Source organism: Eulemur rufifrons, chromosome 15 (genome assembly GCF_041146395.1).
Source record: "Eulemur rufifrons isolate Redbay chromosome 15, OSU_ERuf_1, whole genome shotgun sequence".
Taxonomy (NCBI): Eukaryota; Metazoa; Chordata; class Mammalia; order Primates; family Lemuridae; genus Eulemur; species Eulemur rufifrons.
Genome location: NC_090997.1, coordinates 33,460,548 through 33,482,003, shown reverse-complemented (window position 1 = coordinate 33,482,003; position 21,456 = coordinate 33,460,548). Strand labels below are relative to the sequence as shown.

The 21,456-nt window shown below is 38.9% G+C and overlaps 1 protein-coding gene across 1 annotated transcript in view; it reads right to left on the bottom strand.

Annotated features, from left to right (window-relative positions):
- RIMS1 (regulating synaptic membrane exocytosis 1) overlaps positions 1-21,456 on the bottom strand; it is a 467,111-nt gene that overhangs the window by 201,319 nt on the left and 244,336 nt on the right. Inside the window, exons 5-6 of the mRNA XM_069488784.1 lie at positions 17,732-18,072; positions 13,356-14,221 (exon numbers count right to left, since the gene is read on the bottom strand). Of these exons, the coding sequence (XP_069344885.1) occupies positions 13,356-14,221; positions 17,732-18,072 (1,207 nt within the window). The remainder of the gene's footprint in view (positions 1-13,355; positions 14,222-17,731; positions 18,073-21,456) is intronic.

Sequence of the window (21,456 nt, the reverse complement as noted above, 5' to 3'; positions counted from 1 at the left end):
ATTTCTAAATGTGCTCTTAGGTGATGATCAGTGAAACCAATATGATGGTGAGTACATGTGGTGCTTATTTTTCCATTCTTGGGACACTTCACTTAGTAGAATGGGTTCCAGCTCTATCCAAAAGCAGGTTACATTTTTCTTTCCGTCTTCTATAAACATCTCATCTGCTCACAGTTCACCTCCTTTTCTCTTCACTTTTATGAGTATTTTATTGAGGTTTCACAGCATAAGAAAAACAAATGCTAAGATTTGACAGCTATGTGAAGAGAAAACTCCTTTTAAGTCATAATTGTCTTAAGGTTAAAAATGTTTCAATATCTGTAGCCAAATTCTTACCACAGATCCTGATTTTACCTTCAGGTATCCTGTCTCTCTGTAAAGTCCCCAGGTAGAATTCTCTGGCTAGCCAATCAAAAATGCCATGAGGGCAGGAAGCATGGCTAACTCCATATTTATCTATCTATCTAGCTACCTAGCTATCATTTATTTATCTATATATGTATCGATGTATATGTGTGTGTTTATTTAATCTCTGTACCTCTCCAACCTAGCACAGAGTATCTGCAATGTAGTAGGTTCTTACAGATATTTACTGAACCAATTAATACATGAATAAATGAACACCAGCCAAATTTTTGAATTGCAAACTCTCTTAAGGTTAGAAGAAAAAACATTGGGACCATGAAAAGGTTGTAAAATGAATTGTTTGCTCTCAAGAAAGGGAAATAAATTAATAACTTCTGGTCAAAATTATAAATACTACATGAGCAATAGGCATGGTACTACTGGAGCCCAAAGAGGATACTCCTAATAATTTTAGTTTAGGGACTAAATAACTATGTAAAGCATTGCATGAATAAGTTATATTTAAAGAATTTAGTACCTGATTTTTGCAAGAGTTCCCAACTTTTGTTCCTGATTCCCCAATGATTAAGTTGTCAGGTACCCAACTTAGCAGGCAATTGTTCATTGCCCACAACCTACAACTGGTTCCCTGATACTGTCTTTGTCTTTACAGGGAAAAGTTTCACCTGTTATTAGCACATTAACTGCCATGTGAGTTGTATTTAACTCATGCTAGTTTTGAGCCCAGTGCCTCATGAAGCAAAATTTGGGCAAAACCCTGCAGTTGGTTCATGAAAATCTTACTTGTTGATGTTCTTATTGTTACAATTAATATTAACAAATTAATTCTAAAAACATGGATTGAATCAATAGAAGTCAATAAATTTCATTTTTCATTACATTTTTCATTAAATCAGAAGGGATTGTTTTGTTTTCAAACTTTTTATACTATTTTTGTAATAAAACACCATGGCCCCAAGGATAAATTTTTTTCTCTAATGCGGAAGTCAATGTGTTAAGGATTCTCAGTATTATTCAACTACTTATTGTTTTATGCCCTTGTAGGTATCATTTCTTAGACTAATTCAGATATCACATACTCCCCAAAGAACTGCTAAACACTACCCAGCAATAACAGTTACACACCAACCAGTTAACCCTTGTAATATAGGTTAACATCTGAAGCCATTCATGAAGCATTTTAAAAGTTCAAAGGCACAATTAATCTGTGTTGTAATTTCTCAGTTTACTCAAAGTCAGCAAGAAGAAAAAGACAAAGAATGAAGGAAATCCTGTTACCCAATGCCAGGCTCTTCTTCCAACTCATTTGGCTTAAGACTTATACATTAAGCTCCTTGTAAATGTAAGTGGCTTGAACCCTTGGATCAAAGCAGGAATGTTTCCATATTTTTTCCCAGAATTCACACCATTTCTTTCTTTGTTCCACATTAACATCCTCTTGGTTTTCTTCTTTACTCTTAGTCTTGTTCACTAAATTCCTTAGGGGCACAGATCTTCACTAGACCTTAACCCAATAGATTATATTACATGTTTCATTTAAATTCAACTGCTATATATATTAAATTAAATAAATTTAATTAAATAATTAAATTTAATTTAATTTAATTATTAAATTAAAATAAATTTTAATTTATTAAAAATAAAATTATTTATTTTTATTTATTTATTTATTTTTTTTTGAGACAGAGTGTCGCTTTGTTGCCCAGGCTAGAGTGAGTGCCGTGGCGTCAGCCTAGCTCAGAGCAACCTCAAACTCCTGGGCTTAAGCGAGCCTACTGCCTCAGCCTCCTGAGTAGCTGGGACTACAGACATGCGCCACCGTGCCCGGCTAATTTTTTCTATATATATTTTAGTTGGCCAGATAATTTCTTTCTATTTTTAGTAGAGATGGGGTCTTGCTCTTGCTCAGGCTGGTCTCGAACTCCTGATCTCGAGCGATCCACCCGCCTTGGTCTCCCAGAGTGCTAGGATTACAGGCGTGAGCCACACCGCGCCTGGCCCATAAGCAAGATTTAGTTCACTATTTTCTGTTTTTCTTCCATGTACAGAGATTTATATTAGTTAATATTTATAAGTTAAGAGACAAGAGATGTCTAATTTTTCCCACTTGGCAATAGCAACATGAGCAGCATTCATTTTTAAAACGTGGTAGTTAACCTCAATTTTTAGATAAGCCCACTAAATAGAGGTGACTGTTAATCTGTGCTGATGAAATTACACTATACGTAAAAGATTATATTGAATATAAAAAGGCTGTGTTATCTTTAAGATGCCACTTCGACCAGGTTATCTTTTTTTGTGGAACAGTTGAACACATAGCAAAATTATATCAATATAACAGGGAGAAATGGCCCTTTGTGGTACTTTATTTTATTTTATTTTTATTTCAGAATTTTATGGGGGGGAGGTATTTTATTAAATTGTATTTTATTACATAATTATTCTTTACTGCTTATTTTTCCCAATAGAATATAAGTTCCATGTGGTGGGGGGGGCATATTCATTTTTTTACCTTAGTAAATTCATAGAAAATGCTAAGCACAAATTTAATAAATATAAAAACCAACTCAGCATAAATGTAAAATATGAATAATGATATAAATGACAAAAATAGCACATATATATTACAGAGTCACTATATGCCAGGTAAATTGTTAAATGTTTAATTTGCATGTGTAAATGATAAATTGAACAAGAAAATGCCTGGGATCTAGGCAAAATGCAACTTTAGCCTTCCACTGCCCTTTTAAACTTTATTCCATGGGAATAATCTTCCCCGCTCCTGAAACGCACAACATGGCATACCATTCTCTTTTAAGAAATCTCTTTCCAAATCGTTCTTTTCCTTCCCACTCCACTGGAGCCTATGAGATATAAAACCAATTATTTTACCTTTTCTTTTTATATTATAGATATGGATGATTATCTCACACTCATTATGATATTAGATAGTAATGGTAGAAGTACCATAGGCAAAATCAAGACAGGAAGAATGGTAATTTAGCATCCTATTATATATGCATCATCTTATCCAAACCACTTGACAAACTTATAAGTTAGATACTTTTATTTCCATTCTGCCAATAAGAAAATGAAGATTTATGGAGGTTAAGTAACTTGTGTAGTGTCACAGGGGATTGGAAATCAGCATGGCTGGTTCCTAAGATCACCCTAAGTAGGCAACAGTGGAATTTGGTAATAAGGTTATAGCCATTACAGGTGGTGGCATTTCTAATCAGGTTTGAAATAAGAACGTATCTATACTACATTGATAAAAGGTATGTTCTTTATAGTTAATGTTTTATTTTGTGAATACTGAGTTGAGATTGGCTAAAATTTTTAAAGTAGGATGACCACTTTGACTGGAGTTTATCAAAAAATTTACTTGAGAATGAGATTCATTATAATTTAAGAGAAAACAAGTTGTCTGTATCAAATAAATACATAAGTGATGTCCCTGTGTTCCCAGATGCACAAGTTTAACACCATCTTCAAAGGTGTGTACATCCCAAGTGGTCACCAAAGTCTCCAGAATGATAAATTACCAAGGAGGAGAGATAGTATTTAGAAGCAACAAATTTCTTACATCACACCAGCTCCATTCCTCCAGTTACCCATGTTGACAGTCAGATTTTCTTTCATCATCTGTTGCTATTGTATATAGTTTTGGAATTCAATTCTGTCTTGAATTAATATTTAGGGATCCCGTTTCATTCTTCTGCATGTGGCTATCCAATTTTCCCAGAACCATTTATTGAAAAGGGCTTATTTTCCCTAGTGTATGTTGTTGTCTGCTGTGTCAAAGATCAATTGGCTGTAGGTGGGTAGATTTATTAATATATCTGTGTTCTCCATTCTGTTCCATTTGTCTATGTCTCTATTTTTGTACCAATAACATGCTGTTTTGGTTACTATATCCTTGCAGTATAGATTGAGGTCTGGTAAAGTGATATGTTCAGATTTGTTCATTTCCCTTAAGAAATGCTTTGGCTACACAAGCTCTTTTCTGGTTCCAAAAGAAGCACAGAATTATTTTTTCTAGGTCTGTGAAGTATGACATTGGTATTTTTATGGGGACTGCATTTAATCTATAAATCACTTTGGGCCATATGGACATTTTCACAATGTTGATTCTGCCAATCCATGAGGATGATATGTTTTTCCATTTATGTCAACTGCAATTTCTTTTCTTGGTGTTTTGTAGTTCTCCTTGTAGAGATCTTTCACCTCCTTGGTTAAGTATATACCTAGGTATTTTATTTTCTTTGTGGCTATTGTGAATGGAATTGAGTGTTTAATTTGACTCTCAGCTTGCCTGTTATTGGTTAAGAAATGATACTGATTTATGTACATTGATTTTGTAGCCTAAGACTTTGCTACAAGAGGTTGTGTCTTTCTAGGAATGTGTGCTGCTCTACATTTTCTAGTTTTATGTACATAGACATTTTGATAGTATTCACTGATTACATTTTGTATTTCTATGGTATCCGTTGTAATGTCTCCTTTTTCATTTCTCATTGAGGTTATTTGTGTACTTTCTCTTCTATTTGTGGTTAATCTAGCAAGTTGTATGTCAATTTGTTTATCTTTTCAAAGAACCAACTTTTTCGTTGATCTTCCGTATTGGGTTTTTCCCCCCACTTCATTTTGTTTTGCTCTGACCTTTGTTATTTCTTTTCTTCTTTGGGATTTGGGTTTGGTTTGCTCTTCTTTTTCTAGTTCTGTGAGATGTGACTTTAAGTTGTTAATGTGTGATCTTTCTGTCTTTTTGATAAAGGTATGTAAGGCTATGAATTTTTCCCTGAGGTATGCTTTTACTGAGTCCCAAATATTTTGATAGTTTGTGTCCCCTTTGTTGTTAACCTAAAAGAATCTTTTGATTTCCACCTTTATTTCATTTTTGATGCAATAATCATTCAGCATGAGGTTGTTTAATTTGCATGAGTATGTGTAGGTTTAAGTTTTTCTCTTGTGATTGATGTCTAGTTTTATTCCACTGAGGTCTGAGAAGATACATAGCATGATTTCAATTTTTTTGAATTTGTTGAGGCCTGTTTTGTGGCCTAAGATATGATCAATCTTGGGGAATGTCCCATGTGCTTCCAAGAAGAATGCATATTCAGTAATTTTGGGGTAGAATGTTCTGTAAATGTCTCTTAGGTCTATCTGATTTATAGTCTGTATTAGGTCCAGTATTTCTTTTTTTATTTTCTGCTTTGATGATTTGTCTAGTTCTGACAGTAAGGTGTTGAAGTCCTCAGCAGTTATGATGCTGCTATTTATTTGTTTGCTTAGCTCTAGTAAAAATTGCTCTGTGTATCTAACTGTGAGCTGCTGTGTTAGGTGCATATACATTTAGGATTGTAATGTCTTCTTGTTGAGTTGCTCCCTTTACTATTAAATAATGACCCTGTTTGTCTTTCTTTACCTTTGTTAAAGCCAATTTCATCTGATATGAGGATGGCTATCGCTGCTCTCTTTTAGTTTCCATTTGCATGGATATTTTCCCCCATCCTTTCACGTTAGTCTATGTGCATCCTTGTGGTATAGGTGTGTTTCCTGGAGACAGCAGATACTTGGATTGCATTTTTTCTTCCATTCACTCAGTCTATGTCTTTTGAGTGGTGCATTAAACCATTAACATTAAGAGATGGAATTGATATTTGGGATGCTGTTCTGTTCATCATGTTGGGTAGTAACTTGTTGTTTTGCTTCCCCTCTTGTGCTATTGTTTTATGAGTTGTTAGCTTTAACTTTTGTGGATGATTTTACACTGCTGGATATCTATTGTGATGATTCATGTATAATGCTGTTCTGTTTCCTGCAGGGTAGATCTGGTCATTACAAATTCCTTCAGTGTTTGCTTGTCTGGAAAAGCATTAATTTCTCCATCATATGTGAAACTTAGTTTTGCAGGATGCAAGATTCTAAGCTAACAGTTGTTCTGTTTAAGAAGATTGAAGATGGAGCCCCGATCCCTTTTGGCTTGTAAAGTTTTCACTGAGAACTCTGTTCTTAGTCTGATGGGTTTCCCTTGTAGGTGAGTTGTTGCTTACATCTAGCCGCTTATAGAATTTTCTCTTTCATTTTGACTTTGGCCAGTTTGATTAGTATATGTCTTGGAGCTGTCCTATTTGCTAAGAATCTTCCCAGTGTTTGATACCCATCTTGTATCTGTATGTCTGAATCTCTGGTGATACCAGGGACATTTTCCTCAATAGCCACCTCAAATAGGTTTCCCATGCTTTTACCTCTTTCTTCTCCCTCAGAGATATCTATAATTCGAATGTTAGTTCACTTCTCATGGTCTCATATCTCTCTCAGTGATTGCTCAGACTTTTTTATACCTTCTCTGTCTCTTTGCATGACTGGGTTAGCTTGAGAGCCTTATCTTCAATCTCTGAGATTCTTTCTTCTCCTTGGTTTAGTCTGTTGCTGATGCTTTCTGTTGTGCTTTGAAGTTCCCTAAGTATTAATATAACTCTTTCATTTCTTTAAACTCTATTATATCCTTTCTTACATTGTCTAGTTCTTTAGTGATTTTTTCATTAATTTCCTGAAATATTTTTTGGGCTTTTTAAATTTGTTTTCAACTTTCTCTTCAATTCCATTCATCTTATTTGTCATCCATATTCTGAATTCCATTTCTGTCATTTCAGCAATTTCTTTGTGGATGGAGTAGCTTCATAGTAATCCCTTGGGGGTGTCAAGCTATTTTGTTTTTTGATGTTGCCATGGTTCTTTTGCTGGTTTCTTCTCATCTGGCTTCTCTTCTCCCAGCTCCGGGTGGTTAATAGAATTGCAGGGCACTTACTCTCCTTTGCTTGGAACCCTCCTGTTTGGGTAGGAGAAGGGGAGGACCCTAGATGGAGCTATTGTGACCTACTCTGGAATGCTGACCTGACAGGAAAGGGGTAGGTACAGTGAAAGCCTGAAGAACAGCTGTTCTGTTTTAACTTATTCCCCTGTGATTGCCTCAGTTTCAGCCAGTGCTGGATGATTTTCATGTGGGGTGGAGGGCTGTTACCCAGCTCATTGTTGGAAGTTTGCACTGGGGGCTGGATGTGACCCTTTCCACCATGGCTGTTGTTGTGGGAGATTGCTCTGGCTGGGGTCACCCAGTGGAGCTGACAGTGTCAGCTAGGTAAGTCTACTTAGGCAGTTGTCGTGAATGACTGGTTTGTGGACTTTTGCATGACCTAGGTCAAGGAGTAATGTCTGGTCAGGGCTGGGGTTTCCCAGGTGAAGCACTGGTCCTCAGGGAGGTTCTACTGGCCTAGCAGCAGTGGTGAAAACTCAGGGGTACTGTCTTGGGGCCTAGGCTCAACACTGGAATCTTGGGGGTGGTATCACATGTTCAGCAAGGGTCCTGCACCTAGAGGCAGGGCCTCAGGCATAGTGAGAGCTTCAGAGCTGGCTCTGGAGATTATGGAGGCAGAGCTTCACATTTGGAAGGATGTTCTGCCAGTGTGGAGACTGCTGATGCCAAGTTGCACAGCAGGGATTTGTCTCAGCAGCCCAGGGACCTCATAGGCAGGCAGGAGCTGCTGGTCAGCCAAGGTTCTCCCCCCACACCCAGGACTTGCTGAGGCTGTCATCCAAGGCTTCCCAGGTGGTGTCTATGGTGTCTGTGGCTCCTCCTCTGCTCAGGTCCCACGCAGGGAGGAGGCATGCTCAGCCCCCAGTCACAGGGTACAATACCGGGGAGCTTCTGTTCCGTCCGCTCCCCGCCTGGCCCAGCAAGGGTGTTGTAAAGGCTACTGCTGGAAGGCTGAGTTCCAAGTTGACCTGATTACATGCACCAGAATGATCAGGATGGTGCTGGCTGCAGAAACCTGGGATTGGCAGGCACCAGATCTCTGCTGCACTTGCCTTCTGGTACAATGTCTCTGCAAAGACTCTGAGCAGCTAGCTCCCTGATCAGCCCAGAGGTCTGCAAAGGAGAAAGACCCCTTGTAGCTCAAGTTGCCTGCAACTTTTATTGTTCTCCTAAAATGTAGTGCTCCCCCAGGTTCCTTCTATTCTGCTGTCTTCCCCTCTTCCCAGCACTGTAAATTATATTGGGACCCCCAGCTTAATTTCTGAGTTGGTGCATGGTGCTTTTGAATAAGAATCAGCCATGCCCTGTTTCACAGAGTCAGTAGATGCTGTAATGAGCTGTACATTTGTCTCCCTGTCAGTGGTTGATGCTTGCAGGAAAGAGCCAGCTGCAGAGATGTCCTTCTGTGCTTGTAATAGGCTTTAGCCCCTTAGGAGAAGCACTTGGATTCCCCAAGCCATGGGAGGGGCCCTGTAGCTCCCAGGAGATTGCTTGTTCTCCAACGTAGCAGAGGTGGGTGGAGGAGCATGGCTGGGTAGGGTTAGGTTGGGTGAGCCCAGAAAGCTCTGCAAAGTCTTGACAGGGCTCAAAGGTCGTATCCCAAGCCCCTGGGAAAAGCTGCTGGGAGAGGAGCCAAAGCAGTCTCTCGAAACTAGAAAGACTACTCGTGGGAGATGGCCATCAATAATTCAACAACTAGCTGTTGGAGTGCGCTCCACCCCTCTCTCACTATCCCTGCCCAGAGAAGCTCTCTCCAGTGTCTGCAAATGGTTGCCTGAACACGCTGTGCTCAGCAGCAATGGCGCTGCAGGCTAGGAACTTCACGCAAGGGGACCCACCCTAGTCCAACAGCCCAGCTTTCCTGTAGGGGGATGGGTGATCCACGATATCACCACAGCCTCGTGCCCCCACTATACTCTCATATCAGTTCTGCCCATGTAGGCTCCCTTGCCTCCCAATTCAAGCTCTCAAATCTCTCCTTTCTGCTCTCTAGCAACCCACTCATGTCCTGGGGGCACAGGATTCAGTCTGCATATCTGACCTGTTGGCGTACATCTCCAGGGAGTGCCAGGAGGCAGGGAACTCCCAGACTGGACACCCCTGGGTCCACTCCAGGTCCCCAAATGGAAAGGTGTGGGCCCTACTTTCCACAGAAACCCTAGACTGGAGGACACTGTACCTGATGAGAGGTGACCGCTCCTGAAAGTCTCAATCTGCCCTCCTGGCTGCAGTGGGCAGGGATGGGCACAGGAGGAAAAGAATCTGAATGGAAGAAAGCTGGGACCCTGGCTCTTCCAGTCCCCCTCCTTGGAAGGAAGCCTGCACAGAATGTCCAAGCTCTGGGATCACAACAGTTCTCCACATAATTCAGTGGTTGTACCGCACCCAGGCTCACAAGGGTGGTAAAGCTTCCATACAACTCAGTAGCCTGCTGATTATTGAAGGCATATGGGATCCCCCTTACTCTTTCACTGGGCTCTGAGCCTCACTGGATTTGACCCTTGCTGATCTCTTCTCCTCTTTTTCTTTTTTCCTTCCGCTCTGCAATTTCCCTCCCTGAAGACACCGGCAGGCTCCACACCTCCTCCTCTGAACTACACCTGAGCTGTGCCCATTATCCCCTCTCCTTTATCTGTAACCCTTCTTTCCCTCTGGCACACTCCGGCAAGTGATGTCTCTGGCCAGCTATCTTTCCCTCCTCCTATATACTGTATTCTTACAATAAACTAAGCTAGAGAAAAGCAAATGTTATTAAGAAAATCGTAAGGAAGATAAAATATATTTATTAATACTATTCATTAAATGGAAGTGGATCATCATAAAGGTCTTCATCCTTATCATCTTCATGTTAAGTAGGCTGAGAAGGAGGAGAAAGAGAAAGGGTTGGTCTTGGTCTCTCAGTAGTAGGAGAGGTGGAAAAGGTGGAGGAAGTGGAAAGGGAGGCAGGAGAGACAGGTACACCTGGTGCAACTTTATAGAAATGCACCATAATTTCTGACTTCTTTGCTTTTTCATTTCTCCAAAAATGTTTTTATAAGGTGCCAATCCCTTTTACACTGTTTCATTTAGTTTCAGTGCCTGTGTCATAGAGGGTCCCCATGTCACAGAAGAAGTCAAAAGTCAAAAGTAAATAATTGGAACCCTTCTGCCAGATTGTCTAAGGTCAATATGTTTTCTGGCACCATTTCTTCTACATCTTCTTCCTTATCATCTAGCACTGGTTCAGAAGCATTCATCTCCATCAAGTCATCTTCTGTTAATTTGTCTGGTGTGGTGTCTATTAACTCTAGAATTTCTCCAACATCTATATTTTGAAACCCTTCACCCACTCCCAACTTTTTTTTTTAACCATAGCCACAATCTCTTTCATGATGTCCTTGATTGTCATAAATCCTGTGAAGTCAACATCTGGACACAGTTTTCTCCATCAGAAATTTATTGTTTTGGGACTGATGATTTTCAAGGCTTTTTCTGTAACAATGATGGCATCTTCAATGGTGTAATCCTTACAGAATGTCATTATGTTCTCTTTATCATGGTTCTTGTCCAAAGCATTGACAATCCTTTCCATAGCAGACCATGTGTAATGAGCCTTAAAGGTCCTCATGACCCCCTGATCTACAGAATCTGTGTTTGGGGGCATGTAGAGCACTTCAATGCTTTTGATGTTGAACTCACAGAGTTTTGGGTGGCCATGGGCATTGCCCAATATCAAAAGAACCTTAAAAGGCAGTCCCTTAGCAGAAAGGTAATTTTTAACTTCAGGAATAAAGTGTCAAAGGAACTATTAGAGTAGGAGACAGGGCCAGGTCAGATGCATGGGGCTTAAAGATCAGATGCAGATGTTAAAGTAAACAACCCTCAAGCAGAAGCTAACTAGAGGGGCTGCTAACCACAGGCAAGAACTGGGTTAGTCAGCTACTCTGCAACCTTACATGAAGTTTGGCTAATTATAATATCATATACATTGTGGTTTTAAAATTTTTCTGCCCTTGAAATAACTATGACAGTTCCAAAACAACCATATAAAGTATGAAAATGGGTGGGAACTTAATTTTAGGAATTACTAAACAAATTCTTAATAAAATGCCAACCCCTTGGCCTTGGATATTCCTCCCCTCAATTAGTAAGACTACAAAAGATCTAAAACCACTTCTTCTCAGTGCAGCTGCTCTCTTTTAAGCCTGCCTGCTCATCTCCCTGAGAGTGTACTTTCACTTTCAATAAAGCTGTTGCTTGCTTTACTTACATGGTGCATCCTGAAATTCTTTTTCCTGAGGAACACCAAGAACTTAGAAATACTTCCACTCAGAAGGTGGTAACAGAACCAGTCCAGAAAAAGAGTTCTTGCCCAGGCCTTCTTATTGTACAACCAAAAGACTGGAAACTGATGTTTATCTTTTTCCTTGAAGGATCAAGGGTTAGCAGCTTTATGGATAATGACAGTCCTGATCAAAAATTGACTGCATTTGCACAAAACAGTAGAGTTAGCCTATCCCTTCCTGCCTTTAATCCTGAAGCTCGCTTCTCTTCTTAATTAATAATTATCCTTTGTGGCATTTTGCTTCCAGAATAGGACACTTTTGTCTGCATCAAAAACTGGCTCAGGTAGATATCTTTTCTCCTAATGATTTTCTTAATGGCATCTGACACTTGTCTGCTGCCTCTTGGTCAGCAGCTGTTTCTCCTGTTTTCTTGACATTTTTTAAAAGTCAAACCTCTTTCTAAATTTATCAAACCATCCTTTGCTGGCATTAAATTCTCCACCTTTAGGTCCTTCAGCTTCCCTTTGCTTTAAGTCATCATATAATGATTTTGCTTTTTCTCAAATCATATTAGAGTCTATAGGTATGTGCTTCTTATAGCAATCCTGTGCCCATATAAAAGCTGCATTTTCAGTACAAGATAAAAAGGTATTTCATAAAAAGTACAAAGTTTTCATGCCCGCTGGCTAACTGCAACAATGGCTTCACAAGTTTCCTTTTCAGCCATGGTCCTTACACTTGAAATGGCTGGCAAGCACAGCCTCAGACTTCTGTCTATGGCACATATCAAGCAATCAAGTAATTCAACTTTTTTGGTAATATTACTTTTCTCTGCTTCTTAGAAGCACTTCCAGGCATCACTAGTGGCACTTCATATGGATCTCATGGTGTTATTCAACGTATTGCACTAAATACCATGAAAAATATGTGAGGACCAACAGAGATCACTCTTTACTGCTCATGAGGAGGTGATTAGGAGTTGATTAGTGTCACTCAGAGTTTTAAGTAGATGCTTACAACACACAAGTTCACAGAAGAAGGCTATGAAATTCTTAAAGTAGTACCCTATGTACTACAGTTAATTTTATGCAATTATTATTTAATATTGCATCTTTATGTGTGTTTACATTTCTCTCAACTGCAGATGGTACCATGTATGGTCTGTATTATTTTGTGTATGTTTTGAGAAAATTTAACTTTTTATAATAAATTTGTGTATATTTTATGGTAGTAAATGGTACAATAGAATAGTAACTGCATATATTTTATGCATTCATGACATACCTAACTTTTTCTCCAGGTTTTTTTATATATATATTTCTAGGCCTCACAGTTCATCTGTGAGTTATTTCAAATTGTCTCAAATCTCTAAAAAATTTTTGATACATTTATTGAGAAAAATTCACATAAGTGGACCTGTGCAGTTCAAGGGTAAACTGTAATTTCTTCACAAACTGTGAGAAAGATTAATTTGAATTTTGAAAAACAAAATTGCTACCTTTGTGACTGGAATATTACACCATTGAAGTTTTTCTTTCTTTTTTTTTTTTAATGTATCTTTCTCTTTGTAAGGCACACTTTTCATTTTCTAGAATAGAAGTTATTTTTCTCAGAAAAATAAATCCACCCTAAAATAATATCTTAAAAACGTAAGACTGCCTCCTGAGCTTCCCAGAATGACAGGACACAAAAGCACTGAGAACACTTGTAACCTAAATTTTAGCTTGTAGTTATGTTTTAAAATCCCACAAATTAAATAAAATAAATAAATAAATAAATAAATAAAACACAACTAGAACCTTCCACTGGCCATAACGCCGTGTGTGGGCATGCCGAGCCTCACTTCCAAACCTGGTACCTCTAAGCCTGGCAACGGTCCCAGCGCGGCCAGCGCCACCCCTCACCTTTCTCGCTGACGCTCTCGCTCTCCAGCTCCACGTCCTCACAACTGGTGTACTCCGGCGTCGACACGCCCTCCTCCTCGGAGCTGCTCACCGACATCTGCCGCTTCTTGCCGCCCCTCTTTGACCGGTGCGGCTTGGGAGGGGACGGCCGCACAGACTCCGACTGGTCAGAGCTCAGCGAGTCGTTCCGCAGCATGGTCTCCACCTTTTCGCGCTTGGCCTTCCGGATGAGGACCGCCGAGCTGGGGTCCAGGCGGCTCTGCTTCCTGAGGGGCTCCTGGGTTTTGAGCTCCGGGGCTTCTGCGGGGACCGGCCCATGCCTGGGCGCCGGCGGGCTGTGGTTCGTTAGCTGCTTGGCGCCCGGCGCCCTGGCCTCCGCGGTCCTCTCCGCCGAGTAGGCCCGCGGCGAGTCCGGCGGCGAGGCCCTGGGGGCGGCCGGCGCGCGTTTGCCTCCCTTGGTCTCCGGCGGCGCGGTGCCCGCCTCGGTGCGCGGGAGCGCCACGTCGCTGTGGCGCCGCTCGTGCCTCGCGCGGGACACCCGGGCGTGCATCCGCATCTGCTGCTCCTCGGGCGGCGGTTTCACCGGGTACCGCGCCAGGTTCGGGTCGCTGCGGTACCTGGTCTGGTATTCCTCCTCTTTCCTTTGCTTCTCCTCGTCCGCCTCTTTGCCCTCATCTCGTTTCTCGGGCACGTCGGAGTAATCCTGTGACCGGCCTTTTTCAAGCCTTCGGCTTTCCCGCCTTTCTTTCCGCTCCCTTTCTTCCGCAGCCCCCTCCCCGGGCTGCACGGAGGTCTTTGGCACGCGTTTCCGCTCGCTCTTCGGGGCTCCTTTGCCGTTCTGCTCGGAAAGCCCTGGAGTCTTCTTTCTGTGGTATACGAGGGAACGTCAAGAAGGAGAGCGATTTATAAAACTTAAAGACCAGCCCCAAGAAACATTTTTTTCCCTTCTCATTCCAGTCTTAAATCATTTCAATTACAGTTATTAGTTACAATTTGATGTCAAATTAATAATCAAGATCATAAAGAACCACATTATTACTGTACATCAGGTTGGATTTTTAAATGCAGCTCCCTTGAATTGCAATATATTCAGAGACGTAAAACATTGGTTTCACATTTTAAATTTCTCATAAATTAACCAGATCAATTTTAAAAGTCAATAATTCAATAAATGAACAAGTTTTATGCTAACCACTGCGTGTGACTCAAAGACTTAAAAATGTTTTAGATGAAAATAATGTAGGTTTAAAAGATAAAAATACATATCACTTCAAAACTAAATATGTACTTGATATATATTTGGATAATATACAATCTTTTACTGTAACTGAAACTTTTAAAGAAATTTGAATACAAATATGTCCATTTCAGAAATCAAATCTAATAGCACTTCTTTGATAACACAAAAGTAATTTTAACTTGAAAAGGTGCATCAAAACACTTTTTATAGACTTAGGACCATAGCTTTCATTTTACCTTCCTCAGGTAAAAACAACAGAAATTTTTGAAATTGTTTTTCATTCTCCCTCTTTTCTCCCGTCTCCCTCTTCCTTATTGCAGGATACAGTCCAAAAGAAGAAAACAATTTTGAGTTCTACTTTTCTTTCCATGCTATTAAAGGCACTGGCAACGATAAAAGGAAAAGAAAGGGTGTTGCTTTCTCTGAATCCTGTAGATGTATCATTCAGTTGTTCCTTTCAGTCCTTCTCTGTACAATGGAGTGCACCTGATTTTGGAAAGTTCTAACTCTTTACAGATTTCGCAAAGTTCTGGTTACTACTTTTGTAATGTGTAATTATAATAGAGGCAAGCTAAGGCTGCTTTTGGAATCCTAGGGTCACAGGGAGGGCTCTCCAGAGGTAATATCATTTGATTGGCAGTCCAAAAGCAGATGTCATGAATGAAAATCAAGAAAAAGACACAAGACGGGAAAAAAGTGGGGCAGTTTCTATTGGGGGTTACCAAGTAGCAGTTGCTAAGATATAGTGTGGGGTAAGTTTGAGGAGAGGCTGGTGATGTTAGAGAGAGAGGGTATAGAGGGTTTCAAATGGCACAGGAAAACAAAACAGAAGCATGATAAGTTCTGCTGGAGACATTTAGATCACATTGGCCCTTTGAAATGAAAGGGATTTGTATCTGAAAGTGGAAGTGCAAGGGTGGGGGTGCAATTTTACACTGTAAGGGATCTGATATGAACATGTATTAATCACTATCAAATATAGTTTTCATAAGAGTGTGATGACTGTACTACAAACATTTAGTAGCTCATTAGGCATAGTTGCTCTTGTTAGAAGTTTATATTGAATCAATTTACTTTTCTTGAAATGCTGATAAGTAATTCTTACCTTGCAGAGTTCATGTGAGGATTAAAGGAGACACCATCTGTGAAGATGCTTTTTGAAAGGGTAGGGGATAAGGCAAATGGAAGGAGTTCTCCAGTCTGATTCTTTGCTCTACTTATTATACTTTTTCTCACTTCTACCTTTAATTGTTTTGTTCCCACTATCTCCTGATCGGTGTACAAAATATGGTCAAGAATTCTTCAATAATTTAAAATGAATAGACTTATTATTCTTTCCATCTTGCTTCTTCCTGAAGTTGCCCAACCCCTTACTACCACCCACCTCTCCTCCTGCTCCTATATTCCTCAATTCTTCTGACTTTCCTATGTATCTATATCATTAGTAAAGGTATTTCCCCTAGCAATCTTCTTCAGCTTTCAACTAAAAAGTCAAAAGTCTTTATTCAGTCCTCATTCTTGACATTTTTGTAGTTTTTCACCATATGTCAAAAACAGAACTCTTTTCTCTTTAGAAACTTTACAGCCCCAAATTCTCTATCTTATTTAAAGATATCATCTTCTATCCATTCCCAAACTGTACCTTCAATATTTTTTGTCTCTCCCTCATCCACATCAGTTTGTCACCAAAAAACTATTAATTCTACCTTCACTGAGATATCTCTGGTGTCCTTTCTATCTTCTCTCCCAATAGTTTAGGCACACTCATTCTCTCTTCCTGTGATGTCCTCTTCTACTCTACCTCCTCTACAACTCCTGGATATCTAATAAAGCCTAATTCAGAAGTCACTTCCTGTTTCCTGGAACTCCCAATGTACCATATGTATTTTCTAGCTTTGCCTGGGTGTCTATCTTCCCTAGGATATTGTGTGGTCTCTTCTGTAGGATCTCTCAGAAAAGGGACCGTGTCCTAATCATCTTTATATGCTTTGGTTCCTGACACAGTGTTTACTTACAGTAAATACGCAATGACTACTGACTTGAATAATAGCTACATTCATCGAATGCCTACCATGTGCCAGCTTGTGAACACAAGTTCTCCTTAAATACCTGCTACACCCTGTAAGGTGAGTTGTTACTGCCTATTGTGACAGACCCAAGCCAAGACTAGAATCCAGACCTGTTTAACTTTGAAGTCCTTGATCTCATTATATGGGTTTTGTGTGAAAAGGGGATCAGAAGCCTTCCTAAGAGCTTCCTCTCCCACCCAGTGGGATGAATAAGGGTTACACAGACAGAAACAACCAGGATCACTTCAGGTCCTAACAACAGTCGAGTGCCGCATACCATGAGCCTCATGAAGACCAGGGCTGTGTCCTCCTCGTTAACACTATTTCCTAGTGCATAGTATTGTGTCTGGCCATAAATATGTTTTTTGAATGAATGAATCATAAATTGAAGTAAATTATCCGATTATATTAGCCCCTGTTTCAATCTTCTGTGGCTTTCCATTATGGCTATAATAAAATCTGCAAAAGTTAACCTGTCCCCTCACTACCTCACCCGCCTTCTTTGCCCCACTTTCCCTCTGCTACTTGGACTCTAGCCAATGGCTATCCTTTAAGAGGCCCTCGCACTGGGCTTGTTCCTTCTGGCCACATGCCTGTGCTCTCTGGAGCACTTTTCCCTCCCTTCTGGTTAATTCCTAGTCACTCTTCAGAGCTCAGCATAAAAGAAATGTCCTCAAAGAAGGCTTCTCTGATGTGCCCACACACCCTCCAATAGGTCAGGTTCCTCCATCATATTCTCTCAGAGCATGCTTTTAATTAATAAACTAGTTCTCTGTGATCTAAGAGCTTTCTGAGTGCAAGTTTGGAAGCCAGCAGCTCAGGTGGCTTAGCTTATGTTACGTAAGCATGTAACATATGAATGATATGAAAGAAAAGCTTTTTAACAAAGGTCTCCTAAGGAACACCTTCTAAAGACAGACCAAGCACCTCTGGCCTGTTGTCTTCCATGTGGGGCCTCAGAAGTACTCCTTCCACATATTCCTCTTAATAGAAGCTAAATTCTTGAAAATGGGGTTGCTCTCAAAGTAAAACCCTGCCTTTCACTTACAGGGTTAATGAACTATTACCTCTCTCTCGGAGGTTCACTTCTAGACCTTGATGAAGCCTGCTTCTGTTCCAGCCCCACGGCTTGCTGTGTGGGTTCAGCCCCTTTGCTCCTGTCTGGTGGTGCGCTGGGAGGAGCAGTGTCCTGGGAGGAGGCAGCTGCTGTGCTCAGGGGCGTCTGAGACCGCGATCGCTCTTGGAGTCGTGCTTTCTTTTCTCTTGGTACCTCAGAACCAGCACCTGTAGCTGTATCACTCAGGGTTCCATCCTGACTTGGCTGCTGAGGGCCACTTCCAAAGAACCATGCCCCAGATTTGGTTAAGATTTCTTGTTGCTTTCGACATAAATTGCATACCCACATAACCTATTTGAAGAAGAGAGAACAATATAAATTTTCTATGCTATTTGGAAATAATTTATTTCTAATACTTAAAATACTTTTAAGGAAAAAAAAAAAAAGAATGGTCTTCATATTTATCCTTGAAAATTTCTTGTGAAAATAGTTATCCCACAAGTCACAGGCAAATATTTGAATGCCTGGGCTGGGACCCATTTGAAACCAGAGTGCCCCTGGGAAACCAGTTTTTTCTTGGCATTTCTAATTTGATGATTCTGAGTTCCTTTTTTCATGTATCTATCATATTTTCTATAATTGACTCTGAAGTTTTAAGATATCTGTTAGTAAAAAATGTTCTAAGCAGGGTAATTGATTAGAAAAATGTTGTGAGGAGCTATAGAATTAATATTTATGTACATAAACCTGAGTATCTCAAAGGATTTAATAGATGTCTGTCTTCTTAATAATCATCCCACTATTAAAGTCAATATCAAAGTATTCATATGGAACTGACAAACAAAAAACGTAGGCACAAAAGAAATAAATGTATGTATTCTCTAGTTTCTTAGTAATAAACACAGCTCAAGAGTATTTTATGCTCTAAAATATAATTTTCTATGCACATATTTACTAAAGCAATAAATCTGAGGTTAGGTTTATTCATATGTGACCACTCCAGTGTAATGTTTCCCTAGGAGGGTTATTTTGGAACAGTCATTTAGAAACATATCCACTGATAACTTACAAGATTATCATCACTTAAAATAAACCTATATATCTGCCCTTCTCTTGATGACCTTTAAAATGAATGGAATCATGAGGATGATGGTCATAATAAAAATAATGAATAATATTAGTAATAGTAATAACAACTAGCTGTCTCCGGGCAAAGACAGATGCCAGCAGCCTCATGAGCCTTCGCATCAAATATCCTCATTATCTCTGCTTCTTTGTGCTGCGACTTCACCTCACGGCCTCTGTTTCTTTTCCCTGAATGCATTTCAGGTTTTTTATTTTTTATTCTTTGTACTTCAGAAAAAGCATTCGCAGGAAAAGCTAATTACCAAACTCTAGGCCCTCATTTTCACATATACTCAAAATCAACAAATACTCAAAAACATTGCATAACGATGATTAGCTACATTAAGTGAGAAACCATAGGAGAGAGTAAAAGCAGAATTTAGTAGGCCAAAAGAAGAAAATGTACTACTGAAAACATTCATGTGGACAGGAAAGAAACTGTAACTATAGCCATGGAATAAGACAAAGTAAAAGCTAAAATGAGAATAAGAGGAAGAGGGAGAAAATTAATACATTTTTTAAAGGAAAATATTGTAGATTAACGGTTAAGAACTGCTTTCCAAGCAAGAAAACTCAAAGGAATTAATAATATGGAAAAAACTAAGATGTAACAGAAATATTTGCTATAGAAAATTTAAGATAGATGAGGGTTAATCCATTCCTTTAAACTTCCCCAGGTCATAAAATAAAGTGGATGAGGTTCACAAAAGAAATTATATATAGCATCTGTATGAAGTGTTATAATCAATATCACAGAATTCCCTAAGATATTAAACAAAATGAACAATTCATTGCATGAGCCTGTATCAAAATAGTTTATGAAATGTAACTTCAATTTAAAGTGCCAAATAACGCTACATTCTGCAGAATGTATCATCATCTCTTTGCATAAATAAAGTCCCTCAGGTCCTGATTGCTTGGACGTGGACATATCAAGGATACCCCTAAAAGGTGCAGTATTCCAAGGTGAGGACTCTTTCATGAACAATGACACTGGGTCTCCTCTATCCAGAACCCTGGATGGGGACAAGGGATGTGTTTCATTTTTAATTGCTTCTTTAGCTGACAAAATAGTGATAGGAAGGTCTGAAATCATGTAGTTTAAAAAGGTTGGTATGAAATTATGACTATTTTATATCAACTAAGTAGACATTAAATTTGTATTTCTGACCAGGTGTGAAAGCTCACACCTGTAATCCCAGGACCTGGGGAAGCCGAGGCAGGAGGATCACTTGAGCCCAGGAGTTCAAGACCAGCCTGAGCAACATAGCAAGACCCCATCTCTATAAAATATTTAAAAATTAGTGGAGCATGGTGGCACACGCCTACAGGCCAAGCTACTTGGGAGGCTGAAACAGGAGGGAGGATTGCTCCAGCTCAGGAGTTTGAGGATGCAATGAGCTGTGATTGTGCCACTGCATTCCAGCCTCAGAGACAGAGCAAGACCATCTCTAAAAAAAATAAAATAAAAATGTATATTTCTTAAACTAATAAACAAATTATTACTCATCATCAAAAGTAGGTCCTTTTCTACAAAAATATCAAGGCATACTTAGGATAAACATGCATTTTTTAAAAAACAATACAGGAATACAATAAAATTTACAAGTATTACAAAGTTTCCAAAATTAAATGAAGCTACATAAAGAGGCAGAAAGGAGCATAATACAAATAGAAAGAAGGATAAAGAATATTGTTCCCTGTACATCTGAATATTTTCTAGAAGATTATTATCACAATCTATTTTAATTGCTTCACATTTTTAAGTGTTATAAAAAGGAGTCAGTGAAAAGTAATTGTCAGATTTGGGCAAGTTCCAAATGTTGAATATGTGCAGAATAGCTACATAAACAATAAAAGCAAATAAAATATATTATTATTAATTAAAGTTATGTTTTATAATTAATTTCAATTCCAGTTTATTCAAAAAGTTACAATAGGCTAAGTAAAAGCAGCAAAGATATTTTAAATGATATTTTTAAAATATTGTTTATTCATTTGTCTGTGGCACTTCATTAATTTTGTCTATTTTTAAAATTTAGGAAAAACAATGTTTAACTCCAAACTTTTTCTATATCTTATTTCCTTGTGTACCACAACATTTTAAAATTTGTTTTTTAAAATTATCTATAAATGTGGTCAATCTATTCTCCAAATTAAAAAAAAATTAATTATAAAAATGTTAAAATATTTATTTTTATTAAAATATCACCTCCCAATCTCTATTTTAATAATATGAATTATTCATACTATGATATTTACCAATAAAAAAGGAATTGCTTATATGAGTTATAAAGTAAAGAAAAATAAGAGATTACAATAGAATATTGTCATACATTTCAACACCGTTTCTGCCAAACATTGCAGACATGTACAAAAATGAGCCAAATATTAAAAAGTTATGCTTAAGATTCTCCTTTTGAACTTAGTATTAAGTACTATATTTGTCTGAAGCTGTAGATAATCCAAAAGTGGGGTGGGAAAATTTTTTAACAAATTCTTTAAAAAAAGAATAAGGCATAACTTTGTCTACAAAAATGCTATTTATTTAAACACACAAACACACTTTTATAAGCAGGATTATTCCCTGACTAAATACCCTGGGATGTG